Below are 14,660 nucleotides of genomic sequence, written 5' to 3' on the forward strand. Positions count from 1 at the left end.
TTGATAAAACAAAATGCAAACTCCTAGCTGTAGTCAAACTAATGCAAAGAATAGAATCTATCATGAGTGATTGCTATTGAAAATTCCACAAAGGGCAGCCTTGAGCTTCCCATCCTATTCACTGTCGAGATCCTTGCTCTTTATTCTAAAATCCAATGCTGAAAGGAGAAAATAAAACAAAATTATAACTCAAGGCAGCATTTGAGAAGTGTTGAAGTCTAGTTTGTGATGGCTAAAGGGAGACAGGCTCATTCAATTTAAGAATCTCAGCATACATGAAAACGAAGCAAAATTCTAACAAATATCTACATAGTTTTTAACCTTAATAAAATACAAATCCTGCTACTTCACTCTTCCTCTTCGCTTTTCGACTTCTTTTTCTTCTTCTTCATCTTACCTTCGCCATCAACCTGGAGTTCTTCTCCATCTTCAGCTTTACTCTTCTTCTTTTTCTTCTTTGTTGATCCTTCCTCAGCATTGAACCCATTCGCTCCATTTGAGCTTGGGGGGGCCTGATCCTGCACCGGCTCAGACTCCTGCTCTAGTTTTCGCTTCTTCTTCTTCTTCTTTTCAGATTTGGGATCCACAGACGCATCTCCATTTGCATTGGCCTCGGGGTTATCCTCTGCCATTAGGTCATCGTTTCCTTTCTTGGATTTCTTTTTCTTGCTCTTCTTTACAGAAGGTTCAGATGCCTCTACATCCATATCTGTTTCTGTGAACATACACGGCAACACATGAAGATGAGGATTAATGAAAAACTAGAAGAAAAATCCACTCCAACAGTAAAAATATGTTTCATGATGCATAACATTAATCTCTTACAGGAAACCCCATGATATTTTTCCAGTTAGAAAACTCTCTTGGCAATTATGTGCCAACAGACATGCAAATACAATACATGACCTATGGTCAAAGAAAGGTGCATCATCCCAAACACGCAGAATAAAAGGGTAAGGTGAAAGTTACTGCAGACAATTTAACAGGTGAACTGTGCTATTTCTAGATGCTGGAAGTTGGTAAAAGATGCAGCTAAATCAGTCTTAATTCCTAAATATTTTGAAACGATATATTTATTTTTGTCCCGAAGCATTTCAATATCATGTGAATGAAAAATAGCAACTCCATACACCTTACCTTTATTTTGAGCACTGTCAATTGCAGCTTTCATTACATCAATGTTTTTGCGAGGTGCAACACCCTTGTCATAAAAGTCCAGCCGTTCCTCAACTTGTTCACGGAGTTTCTCCCCAAAGGCAGTGGTATTCCCATCTGCACTCAAAAGAATGACATGACATTTTCTAGTGAGACCAATATAGTGCAGGCGAATTTTTTTCAAGATTATATAACACAAAAGAAGTTAAGAAGATAATTTCATCACTCCTCTTTTAAAGTTGTTATTACAACGAAAAAATAAAAACAAAAACTGTCCCTTACCTAAGAAGCAATCAATGCGAGATGCAATGGAGCACTTGTTTGCAAGATAACGAGCCATTCGACCTTTGTTTCGAGCAGATGCTCGACCAATGAAGGAGGAATGAAAAATTAAACCATACTTTGGTGTGTTTCCCCGAGTTTTCAATGCCCTGAAGACAACAATAAATGCATTAAACAAGACATAAGAAAAGTGTCAAGATATCAATCCAACTGTAGGATGGACTCCCTTCTAAATTGAAAATTAAACCATGTCAGGGAATGACTGCTACACCTGAAAAGAGCCTTCTCTGCACCAAGGATCTGAAGTGTAGAAGATGGGCACTTCGCCAGATTTGTGAGACTACCAGCACGAGAAATCAAGCGTGCCCCAACAACTTCGCCAATTAGAGATGCCAAATTGGGTGCAATGTCATTCATCTTAGTAACTAGATAGTCATAAAGCTTCCTCCGGTACTCTGAGAGGTCCATTACCCTTTGAGCACATTGCTTCACATTAATCAGATCAATTGGCGATAAATCCTGTCCTGCATAAAATAAAACCACCAAATGAATAAGATATGGATGAGATTTTCAAACACGATATAAATTCAAGAAAATACCCATTGAAGCTTTTGCAGCTTCTACAATCTCCTTGGCTTTATCTTCATCTCCAATTATGTCAGTCAAGCCTGGGATCTTGTCTTCATTTAACTCTGATTTGTTCTCCACATACGTCGCAATCTTCGCATAGAGATAGTTATCATTGACAATCTTCACTAATTCAGGAAAATGCCAGGAGTACCATTCTCTGCGAACAAATGTTAATCAAATAGCATTTTTAAGGGAAACCAATATTGAACTGCCCAAGAGAAAGAGCCAGAATATCAGTATCAATAACAAACCTGACTCTCATAGAGAAAGAATTTATGTCTTTGTCAAGAGTATCAAGGAGGAAGATGGCCTGGATAACCATGTTGTCAACTCGGTTAACATTGAATTTGACCTTTGCCCTACTGTAACTGTGACCCAAACCAAGTTGTGCCTTTTCTAGATCACCAGGCTATAAGAATTTGAAAGATGAGAAGGAAGTCAAATTAGAGAAATCATTTCAAGTGGAGAAATGGGAAACAGCAAGGCGAGAAGTTAATGCAAACCTTTAGGTCCTTGATAAACCTATCAATATGCAACCGAACCCCACGAAGAAGCTCGAGCACAAACTCATTGCTTTGACAAGGAATATTGGTAACTTCATATATGTGTGAACCAATCTTAGGCTCTGACACACCTAAACTGAACTTAGGTTTCTTTCCCTCCTTGACTTTTGGGAGATTAAGCTCCAAAAAGCTCCTCAATTCATCAGTCATAAGCCCTGAAAGCCAATCACAGTAAAACAAACACAGATGAACTCCAATGAAAGAGCTAAGGCCCACAAACTGAACCAAGACCAGTCATATAAGTATGTAGCTGCATTGAACTTGCATCCCCACAAATATAGTGAAAATAGAATGATATATGACCAAGCTTTGCTAGATCAAATCAGTAACATCTAATGTATAAATGCTTAGTCTGATTTCTGAGAAAATAAAAGGGGTAAAACTAAATTAACTTGCACTTGGGAGCATGGATTTCAAGCCCTAGATTTAGAAATGAAAGGGGAAAAGCTAAATTACCTTGCGTTTGGGAGCATGGATTTCAAGCCCTAGATTTAGAGTTCAGCAGATTTGAAAAACACAAAAGTTATATTAAATTTATTTGAATCCATATGAATCCAAATCCATGGCTAAAACTTCATTCTCCCAAACACGGAGTGAAGACTGTTACAAAGACAAATTACTGATGGAGAGATTCCACCGAATGGAGGCAAATCCAACCATCTCTTTTAGTTGAAGTTGAAACAAAGTCAAGCCAAAGAATGCCAATGGTCTGAAAAAAAAGTGAAGTGCAATACTGAAATTTCAGAAATAACTATGCAAAAGCAAACCATCACAATCATAAACAACCAAATAAAAATCAATGGCATAAAAGGCCTTAAAGCAACATAATTTAGGAAATCCTCTATCAAATATAGATATGAAAACAAATAAAAATGTTTTCAGCCTATCAATTATCATAACCTGAGAAAGTAACCAAGTTCATTATGATTTAGAAAAAAGCAAAAAACAGCCTCCTAAACATGGTAGAAAAGGAGTACTACCGGTAACAACATGATGGCCCCATAAAAACCATGCAATAAACTCTAAAAAGTCTCCGAACTTGCTTTGACTGAACCAAATACATGCAAGACCTTAGTTGTCCTTTTTCGGAATCTCATATATTTATTTTCAAATCCATTTTTCATTTTCTAGTAAAGACTCAAAAATTTTAAAGTTTGCAAGAGTTAACAAAAAAAAAAAGAACCAATAAATAGGTAAAAAAAATTCTTATCTTCTAAATTAGGTTAACACATGCACTATTAGTCCCAAGGCTTCATTAACTTGGTCTTAATGATAACAAACTATTGTGTACTAATGGTTTTGTGCTTAAGTTGTTTTTAACAGGATTAAGCCATTGAAATTGAATAATTGAGAGAAGATTTTGAAGACTTAAATTGATTTATTTGTACTTTTATTCTCTCAATTGTATTCTGCTTTAACTTGTAGAACTCTAAGAATATTAAGGACACGGCAGTGACGACACAAAAGGACTAAAACTGAAGAATTGAAAACAAAATTGAACCCAACCTTGCAGCCAGACAGTTGACCAGCCCACAGGGGACGGTCGACCAGTCCAGGCAGAAGCTGAAGGTGGTCGACCGACCCCTGACGATAGTCAACTGGTCAGGCAAGTTTTCCCTGGAACGGTTATTTTTTTCTATCTAACGGCTAATAAGCAGTCAACCGGGCCTAGTAAGAGGTCAACTGGCCTAATCTGAAAAAATTCCAACAGTAGAAAGCAGCTAGTTTTTCTCCAATCTCTACATATATGCCCTCCAGGCCTAGAGAAAGTTAGAGAATTGATCCATATTGAACTGCCAAGTGCTTAAACATTCTATTCTCTCATGATCTCTCTGTGCTCTAAATTGCACATCTTTGAGAGAAAGTATAGAAAATTCTTGAGCCATATTTTAATTATTCTTTGAGAATTTCTTGTGTGCGCTTCAAATTGTATTTCTTTCCTTGTGAATAGATTTTCTGTTGTAAGCTCTCTTGCATTGGTTCCTTGGTCTCCGAAAAACAAGGGGTTGTTTTGGTTGTCTTGTCTCCGTAGAAAATAAGGGGCGTAAATTAGTTTTCTTGCTCTCCGTTAAAACAAGGGGAATTAGTGGAACCTCAAGGCGATTGGCCTTAAGAGAGTGGACGTAGGCAGGGATAGCCAACCACTATAAAAAGTGTTTGCATATCTCTTCCATTCTCTCTTTAAATTGCTTTAATATTGTGTGATTTGCTTGGTTTGTTTAATTTTCTTTAAATTTTGTATCAAGCTTTAATTTTTATTAAAGCCAATTCAACCCCCCCCCCCCCCTCCTTGGGTTGCCACTTGGACCAACATGCACTAGTACATATCTTTGGTAACATAATTGACATATGAATAACCACCAAAAAGCGTTCCTTCCCACTGTTTAATCATTAGAATTGAGCAAAGATCTTTACCCTCTTTTGCATCATTTCATGCAACATGCATGAACTATAATGCATCGACATTTTTGTCATTCTAAACTAATATTCAACTCAACATAGTTCACTATCAACTATCTAGGTCGACTAAACGAAACCCCTTTGCCATTTAATCCAATCTTGAGGCATGTCCTCTAGCAAATTAAAGACAACCATAAAGTTTCTCATTCCATACCCAAGTTCTTTCTTGCTCTCTTGTATTGATCACCAGACTTATTTTTGCTTCAATTTTTTTTCAACTTTCAGTGAATCAAAAGAACAAATGACTCTGTACTGGGAAAGCCTCAGACAATTTGCTGTTGAATGATAAATATGTTGTGTTTTTCAGGGAGAGCAGGCATCATATATTCTCCACTGAGAGAATTTAATTATTAGGTCCTTATGTTGAGCACATGCAGGGTATCCTACCAGACATAGAAAGTAGCGTGTTACTTTATCCTACTCGATGTCATAACTTATAAGTTATAACCTCCATTTGGACTCCAACCGTGCTCATCAAAAGCTATTGACTTTAATTTTATTACAAATAGAATTGGAAACTGGAAAAAATATCCCATTGAACAAAGAATTTAGATGACGATGTCAAAACAAATTCTGTAAAATTAGTGTCTTTTGAATCTGCACTGGTTGTGCATAGAGCTAAGAGACTGTTATTATCATATTCTCAAGTCAAAAGTACAGCATAAGAAGAATGTTAACCAATAAATACATAAGTTTTACAAGCTTCTACATAATAAATTCTCAAAATCCAGCAACAGAACTTAAATGTACTCTGCAGTCTTCAACCAATAGTTCCACAGTATATTGTTTTTATGAGTACCAAAAATGTTTTCCATACTTCACTGCTTATTTTAGAACAATTGTGGTCCCTAACTGCATTAAGTGCGGATAGATCACCTAAACGAGCGGAGCATCAAGATAACTCTCAGGAGAGAAATAAGAAATAATTTCACCACTTATTATAATAATTATCATACTTCACTACCCATATGATAATTATCCTTACACATATCTTTTGTTACTAAACCCTCAACATAAAAAGTTAAGACAAGAAATATAATAGGAAAGAAAATCTAAAATGCAGAAAATTATTGAGAGAAGAAAGAAGATACAGAATGGAGGACAAGGCATCCCCAAAGCAAAAGAAAAGCACTAAGGGGCAACACGGAGAACTCAGCATCACAAGGTTAGTACACAAGAGAGAGAGAGAGAGAGAGAGAGAGAAATTTTTTTCGTCTTCCAAACACTAACCCTTGGTTAGAACAAATGGAACAAGTCACTGCTAGGGTTGGCTTCATCCATCTGAGGGAACTAAATCTTTGCAAAACCAAACAGGGGAAACAAAGGCAGCTTCACTATCACAAGGTCAAACCATGAAATCTTTCAAGTGGTTTCCAGCTACAATAACATCTTATGTGTATAATTTGTTGAATTTTACATTAAATAATTTAACATACTACGATTTCTAGTAAATTATAACATAAAAAATCCCAAAAAATCTGAATAAATGATTGCAAATGTCAAATAGAGACTTCCCATGGAGCAAACTCAGTTCCTTAAAGAAGTATAAAATATAAAATATTAACAAGAAACATGACACTCAAACTATTTCCAGAAAGTTGAATCCTTGTACAGGAATTAGATGACACTAGGTGAGCATTATTAAAAAAAAAAATTAAGGCAATTTCTTCAGTTTAGGATCACAACTCAAATAAATATGAGGTCGCTTGGGTAAATAATGTTGAGGAAAATCACCTTCTGGAATGTGAAGGGGATGAACGACAAATCCAAATAAAGTGTAATAAGGTCCTTCTCAAGTATTGGAGAAGTGACATCGTTTTCTTGCAAGAGACCAAATTGGAGAATATGGATCTTCTTCTTGTCAGAGATCTTTGGGACCGGGAGACCTGCAAATGGGTTTTCCTCTGTGCTGTGGGTTAACACTGGAGCATCATAACAATCTCAATGTGGTGGAGTTGCTAGATCATTCCATCGACTCTTTTTCAATCTCATACCTGGATGGCAATTTTCGTTGGACTCTCACTGAGGTCTATGGCCTAGACTAAGGACCCTCTAGACATCTTCCTTGGGCATAATTCCTGGAAATTAGAAGCTGCTGGGGCGCTCCTTGGGTTATCAGTGGTGATTTCAACATGGTGCTTTTTCCCCATGAAAAAAGTGGAGGTGAAGTGGAGAGCAGTTGCAGGAGAGAGTTTCTGCACCTCATTAATGTGAATGCCCTCATTCATTGATCTTCCGCTCAAGGGGGAACGTTTACTTGGCCAACAATAGAGAGCCACCCGCTTTCTCCAGGATTGACACATTCCTTATCTCTGCAGATTAGGGCATTCACTATTCCAAAGCCAATCACAGACTCCTTCGCAAGCCCACATTGGATCATTTCCCTATTTTATTAACATAGAAGGAATCAAATGAGGGTAACCTCTTTCTGCTTTGAGAAGATGTGGTTAAAGCACAAGGGTTTCAAAGCCCTCAAAATGAACTGGTGGCCCTCGTTTCAGCTCAAGGGGAATGCTAGCTTCGTACTAGCTTTAAAACAGAAGGGGTTCAAAGAAAAGCTCAAGGTGTGGAATAAGAGCACCTTCGGAAATATTCAAGTAAAAAAGACCACCATTATCAATGACATCAAGGATCTTGATGAGCAGAAGATGCGTCAAAGACTCAGTACCAAAGGAAGGACAAAAAGGGTAGCGATGAAGAAGGAGTTTTCAGAGATCATCATCCTTGAGGAGACCACATGAAGATAGAAATCTACAGCCTTATGGCTCAAGGAGGGAGATCGGAACACTAAGTTTTTCCACTGGACTGAAAACGCTCACAGCAAGTTAAACACTATTTCGAGCAAAGAAATGAATGAGAATACCTTGGCCGAGGAAGGGGAAATCAAAAGAGGCATATGTGAGTTTTACAAGACCCTATATTCATAACCTACAAACTAGAGACCTGTCGTGAAAGGCATTAATTTCAAATCTCTTAGCCCCTCCACTATGGAGTGGTTTGAGACACACTTTGAAACCATCAGAGACTGCAATGGTGACAAAGTTCCCGGACCTAATGACTTCTTACCCTTTTTTCAGTCTAACTGGGACACACTCAAAAAAGATTTCATCGGCACTTTTTGTTTTTTAGGACTTCTTTGGATCAGGTAGGTTTGTGCACAACATTAACGCCACATTTCTTGCCCTGATTTTGAAAAAATCTAGGGCTTTTAACATCAAGGACCTTCGTCCAATCAGCCTAGAGGGGAGTACGTATAAAATTATTTTTCTTCTTTATCTTTCTTAGAAAGATGGGTTTTGTGGAGCGATGGTGTAGTTGGATCGCCTACTTCATAAGTACTCCAAGCTTCTCAATACTCATCAATGGGTGTCTCTAACTTCTTTGGCTTCTCCAAAGTTTAAGACGGTGGGATCCTTTTGTCTCCCTTTTCATTGTGATGATGGAGGTGCTGAGTCTCATGTTGGAAAAAGCACTGACAGAGGACTCCTATTAATGGCAAATCTCTGAAGGTCTCTCACCTTTTATTCGCAGATGACACCATCATTTTCTGTGTGGATGACCCAATTTATATTCTTAATCTGTGATGCATATTAGTAGCTTTCGAGACCATCTCAATTTTGAAAAGTAATCTCAGGACAAGTGAAATCATTTAGATCAGTGAAGGTTCAGGAGGACCTCTCTTCGTGGGTCACTTGGGATGCAAATTAGGATCCTACCCTTTTAGCTACCTTGGGCTACCTATTGGAGCCAAATTTAAAGACAAAAGAGTCTAGGACCCCCAATCATAGACAAGTTTGAGAAAAGGCTAGCAGGATGGAAAAGGGACTTCTTGACAAAATGAGGGAGACTCACTCTTATTAAAGGCACCTTGACAAACCTTCTGGTTTGCTTCATGTCACTCCTCTCCCTCCCGATTTCTGTTGCCAAAAAGGCTGGAGGGGATTCAAAGGAGGTTCCTTCAGGGAAACTTGGGGGCAGAATTCAAATTCCACCCAGTGAAATGGAGCCTAGTGAAGCAGCCAATCAATTGACTACAAAGGTATTCTGGAAATATCTTTTCTTAGAAATGTGAGATTGGGAACTTCACCAGTTCACTGATTTCTACAGTCATATTTACAAAATCCAGCCTCAAAACACTCTCGAACTTCCTGTTTGGTCCTTGGACAAGAATGGGGTCTTCACTATTAGATCCTTTTATAGGAAACTTTTTATTCGGGAGCCAATCAACATTCAATCCCTTTGGACTCAGTCATGGAAGACAGCTGCCTCAAAAAAGGTTGCTCTTTTTACCTAGGAAGCAGCTCATGGTAAGATTTTGACCCTGGACAACTAGCAGAGAAGGGGGTTCACCATGGCCAACAGTCCGCACGGTTGAGGCTGAATCAGTTGACCATACCCTTCTCCACTGCCCCTGGACTAGAAATCTTTAGAGTATGGTTTTGTCTCTTATCAGACAAAGGTGAGTTACTGCTAGATCTGTGGGAGGGGAACTTTGGGCCTAGAGAGGGATTCAGGCAACAAAGGAAAAGAGGAAGGTTTTGTCTCTCATTCCTCTCGCAATTTTCTAGTGTGCTTGGAAAGAGAGGAACATAAGGGTTGTCAAAATTTCAATCTTAACGCTTCAGTTCAACAAGGAGCAGTGGACCAATGGTTTACTGCAGTTAATAGCTGGCATAGTGGACTTGTGGCAAATAAGCTTAATGTAATTTTTTAATTCTGCAACACCCTAATATATATATGAGGTCATCAACGAGCTGTTTCACCAAAGAAAAGCTACCTGATGGAATTCCTGTATGTCTTTTTTAAAAATGGTAAATTGCTTTGAATTAAGTAACCTTCTTCAAGTAACTGCAATTGAGCATTCCATTGAGCCCCAACTATTTCTCCTCTCTCCTTCTATGACAATTTTTTTTCCCCAGAGTGTTTCTTTTAATAGAGAAGGGCAGAACCTCCAATTACATGGTAAATTACCCATCTTATAAGAGATCCTTCCAATCAAGTGGACATATCAATGATTGTGGAACTTGACTTATCCATCAAGTTCCCGCTTTTTCCCATTTCCAAAAGCTCATCATCAAGGGCAATATTCCCAAAGAATCACTTATTTAAGGGCACCTCGGGCCTCTTAAGTCTTAGAACAAGCTGTTAGATTACCACTTTACCTAAAAGCTTAAGCTATTAGGTTGTGGGCCAACAATGTATATAAAGCTTTAACACTCCCCCGCGCGTACAGCCCGGCAGCAAGTGGAGAGAGAAACAAATGATAAATAACACCACAAAATAAACACGGGCGACAAGACTAGAACCCAGAACCTCACGGTAACCAAAGCTCTGATACCATGTTAAATTACCACTTTACCTAAAAACTTAAGTTATTAGGTTGTGGGCCAACAATGTATATCAAGCTTTAACACAAGCTACTGTCCATAAGACTTAAGGGCATCCAGTACAGAAACTAGAAGATTTCAGTCCTATGTCCTACTAACAATACAGAAACTAGAAGATTTCAGTCCTATGTCCTACTAACAATGTGGTATATTCATAGGACTGATTCAATATTGCCATTTCTGTTAGGTTTCTGCAACCACCACGAGCCCTTGCATTGACGCAAAAAAATATTATGCGCTTCTATAAATTTATTTAACATTTACTTACTTTAAAATTATGAAATTGAATCCAAAAATAAGAAGCAACCATTCAAATTGAAAGCAGCTTGTAAAATTCCAACCACATAAAGTGGTAAAAACAGAAGCAGATTGCCCAGTATGCCGGTATACCAATAACAACTTCATGCCCCCTATAAGTCTATAACTAACTGCAATGAACCTTAACAAACATCCGATAAGATAAAAAAGCACACTTTTACATAACTCAAGATATGCATTAGTTACACACACCCAAGTTGAATTCAATAATTTCCAAAATATCATGCGATGATAACTATGTTATTCAAAAGTTGTTCACTTCATTATTTTCCAACAACTTCTTAGCAGCAAAAAAAAAACAAACAATAAACAAAAAACAAACTAATCAACTCTAATAAGCTAACACAAAGTTTGAGCGCGCTCCCACCTTCAGAGACCGAGTTGCATTGTTTGAGGGCATCAAGAGCCGATTCAAAAGGCTGAAAAGCAGTAAGCTTCACAACTTTACCAAACCGATTGAGATCAGACACTGAATTCCTAACGGCCTCTGTGTTCTGCCCGATCTCATCAAGCCCATGAGCTAGAAAAAGCGAAAAAGCGGAGGCCGACTCGTGCAGGAGGTACAGCGCCATTAAAAACTCTCTCCTCTTGTGCGGTTGGTTATTTGAGAGTTACAGAACACTGCAACAATTAAAAAAAAAAAAACATTAGTTAAGGGGAAAAAAAGGAACAAGAAGCACATTGATAGAGGGTTTGAAGGAGGAAATCGCAAAAGCCATCAGTGCCTCACAGTGAATCTAGGATAGAAGCTTTGGGTAGGGGTAGCAAAACAGGTTGGCAGGTTAGGCTTGAGTCAGGTTATAACAAGGTTGAGTAAATTATAAACCCAAACTCGTCAAATTAATAAACAGGTTGTAAATGGGTGCCTGTGAAGAAATATATAATATATTTATTTTAATTTTTCTTAATATTTCATCAAAATGAGTTTAATTATAAAATAAAATAAAATAAAGCACTCAATTTTTTTCTCATTAATATCTTAATGGATGTCATTTAAAAACTTAAAATTTAAAACAAGAAAAGATTTGTAGTAACCAGTAACTCACACGACCCTCCCAAGTCCCAAATTCACAAACCTCTACCCAATGCCAGTGCGAATCTAGGAAGTGCCAATACTGATACCAACATGGATATGGCAATTTTGTAAAAACAAGAATGAGACACAACTGGGGTGCAATAGTTAATTAACATTAAAATATATACTTAGGCAAATTTTAACTTTCAAATTAAAAATATTGAGGTAATAGGCATGCTATGATCTATTTATCAGGTAAAATAAGTTAAGCAAGTAGCAACTAACAAAGAGAGCAGTGACAGCAGCCCAAGTTCCATATTTCGAGTGTTCCATAACATGAGAACAATGTTAATATTGATAATTTGATACTAATATTAAAATATTGATATCAATATATGAATATAATCAACCGTCAAATTTCTTTTGAAAACAAATATACAAAAAAAATAGGTAGTGCGCAGTGGGGGTCGCAAGTACACTCTGAAGATGCATTTTTTGTGTTTGGGCCGTCCCCCTTTTATAATTTTTGAATACTGGAACATTAAAATCAATTTTTCATTTGACCATTCAAACAGTGGAACATCAATTTTGTGCTTGGGCACATCAGTAGTTCCGAACCAGTAAAAGTAAAAAACAGCTGAGGAGATGGAGAAGAGGAAGTGACTCACGTTGAGCAAAGAAGAGCCTTCGAGAGAGAAGAGGCTGGGAGGAGGTGGTCGTGTGTGCTAGGGTAAGATGTCCGGCGAACAGGAAGGGACTCGAGCAAAGAAGAGCCCTCGAGCCTCCGGCAAAAGCCAAGATCGCCGTCGGTAAAGGCTGAGATGTCCGGCCAAAAAGCTAGGAGGCTTGGACAGAGGCCCGAAGGCTTGGAGCTAGGGTTCAAGTCCTTGACGAAGAAACCGGGATGCCTCAGTTTTAGGGTTTTAGGGTATTATGAAGAAGGAAGAAAGTAGGAAGAGAAAATGATATATATCCGGATCCGGGGCTCCGACTACTGTGCTCGTATTCGACAGCTTTACGATTTGAATTCCTCGCCTGACCGGGTGAATAGAACCCGACATGAAATGATGTTGATTCGGATTGAGAGCCTCATTTTAATTTATCTATTATAAAAATATAAAAAAAAAACTCAATTACTAAAATTTAAATAATACATTTTATTTTTATATAACAATAAATTATATTAACTAAATATATGATAAAAGAACTTTAGCATATAAATTGCTTATTAGTTTTATTAAATATTTATGCTTCTCGTGGTTCAAAATATTGAAATTGAAAAATAAGACCTATTCATGTATTAGATATTAAATAATTAAAATAATTTAGATTTTAAATCCATTCAATTTTTTAAATATGAAGCACCTTTTTAAAAAATATAAGACGCAGTCGCATTTCTTGAAATTTTGAATTTTGTGGTTACACCTAATGCTCGATTTGCAATTGTAAAATTTGAATTATGAATTCAAATTTTTTGTAAATTTAAATAAATTTTAATATAATTTTTTGTTATATTTTATCTAAATTCAAACAAGTTTATATCCATAATCACTCACGAACACATAGTAAAAGTTTTCTGAATTTGCAATGCTATTACTTTTTAAACTAATATATTTTCAATTGCACAACATATTTTACTTTATAAAATCTAAAAATATGCCAAAATAATTTAATATCCCTCCATTAGACCTTAATTTAGTTATATTCTAACTCTTTAAAAGCAATTTTTTAAAAGAAACTTATGAAAATAAGTTGATTGAGATCATCAAAAATTAAGTATAAACAAAATATAAATTTTAAAATCTCACATAAATGGATACAGGCGGTTGCATTTTATTTTTAGAAAAAAAAAATTACCTAACTAATCCTTAAAATTTTATTAAATTGCATGTTACTCGTATTATAACTTTAAGTCATGTCATTTAATTTACTGAAAAAAATAGTGACGGCACACTTGAACAAAAAACATCGATATGAGTCAGACCTCTATTTGCAAAAGTTTATCATGCATCTTGATCATTATATTATAACATTTTAACATAATGATTAATATTGAGACTCTATAGTGCCTTGATTATTTCGGTTAGTTGATTATTTAAGTTTTGACCTTGTCTAAAGTTGTGATCATAAAAAAAGTTTATGACATATATTTAATTAAGTAAACAGTCTTAATAAATTTTTTGTATTGAAAATATAATTATTCTTCATTTATTGATTAGATTTATGTCAAGGATATAATAGTCATCTTATTGAAATATTTACCGGGATTTTCATGTTGCACCCGACATTAACAAAGAATCCTACATACATTTAAAATCCTCACAACACGAATTAAAAGAAGATATTCCTATGCTGCACTAAAAATATCAATGAATTAGGATATTGTTGATCGCATATCAAGTACCCCTAAAAATCTAATTCTTATAAGCTTTTACCGACCCAACAAATTAATTACCCAAATAAAAAACATCTATTAGGTTGACAAAACAAGATGAAAAACAGTGAACCATAAATAATAAATTGAGATTATAATATGAAATTATATAGAACAATTAAAACTATTATAAAATACCTAAACTATTTAAATGAATTACCACACAACCATGAAGTGATGAAGCCATAATTTAAAATGAAGTAATTCTTTTTTCTCCAAGGGGATCAATGGGTGCAATGATTAAGTGCTTGGGTGGCCATTTTGAAGAAATCACCACCAATCTAATGACAAGTCATTAAAACCCTATAATCATTATTGTTCCTTCTTTCTACCTTCTAAAATATATCTACTAACTTAAGTATGAGAGGATTATTTTTTATGGCATTAACTAGCATTGATGATTTTTTTTATTCTGA

At 36.3% G+C, this 14,660-nt stretch overlaps 1 protein-coding gene across 1 annotated transcript; it reads right to left on the reverse strand.

Annotated features, from left to right (window-relative positions):
- Positions 1 to 222: 222 nt before the first annotated feature.
- LOC131159462 (nucleolar protein 56-like) lies at positions 223 to 12,847 on the reverse strand. The gene is made up of 9 exons (XM_058114394.1): positions 12,479 to 12,847; positions 11,163 to 11,416; positions 2,571 to 2,785; positions 2,319 to 2,476; positions 2,037 to 2,224; positions 1,709 to 1,961; positions 1,438 to 1,586; positions 1,138 to 1,272; positions 223 to 715 (listed from the first exon to the last, which is right to left on the reverse strand). The coding sequence occupies exons 2-9, from the start codon at positions 11,365 to 11,367 to the stop codon at positions 348 to 350; spliced, it is 1,671 nt and encodes a 556-aa protein (XP_057970377.1). The 5' UTR covers positions 11,368 to 11,416; positions 12,479 to 12,847; the 3' UTR covers positions 223 to 347.
- Between the last annotated feature and the right edge of the window lie 1,813 nt (positions 12,848 to 14,660).

This window comes from Malania oleifera, chromosome 7 (genome assembly GCF_029873635.1).
Source record: "Malania oleifera isolate guangnan ecotype guangnan chromosome 7, ASM2987363v1, whole genome shotgun sequence".
Classification (NCBI taxonomy): Eukaryota; Viridiplantae; Streptophyta; class Magnoliopsida; order Santalales; family Ximeniaceae; genus Malania; species Malania oleifera.

Coding starts and splice junctions, on each gene's coding strand:
- LOC131159462 (XM_058114394.1), bottom strand. CDS start 11,367: ATGGCGCTGTACCTCCTGCACGAGTCGGCCTCCGCTTTTTCGCTTTTT. Junction 1,962..2,036: donor AGCTGCAAAAGCTTCAATGG/GTATTTTCTTGA, acceptor TATTTTATGCAG/GACAGGATTTATCGCCAATT. Junction 1,587..1,708: donor GCAGAGAAGGCTCTTTTCAG/GTGTAGCAGTCA, acceptor TGTTGTCTTCAG/GGCATTGAAAACTCGGGGAA.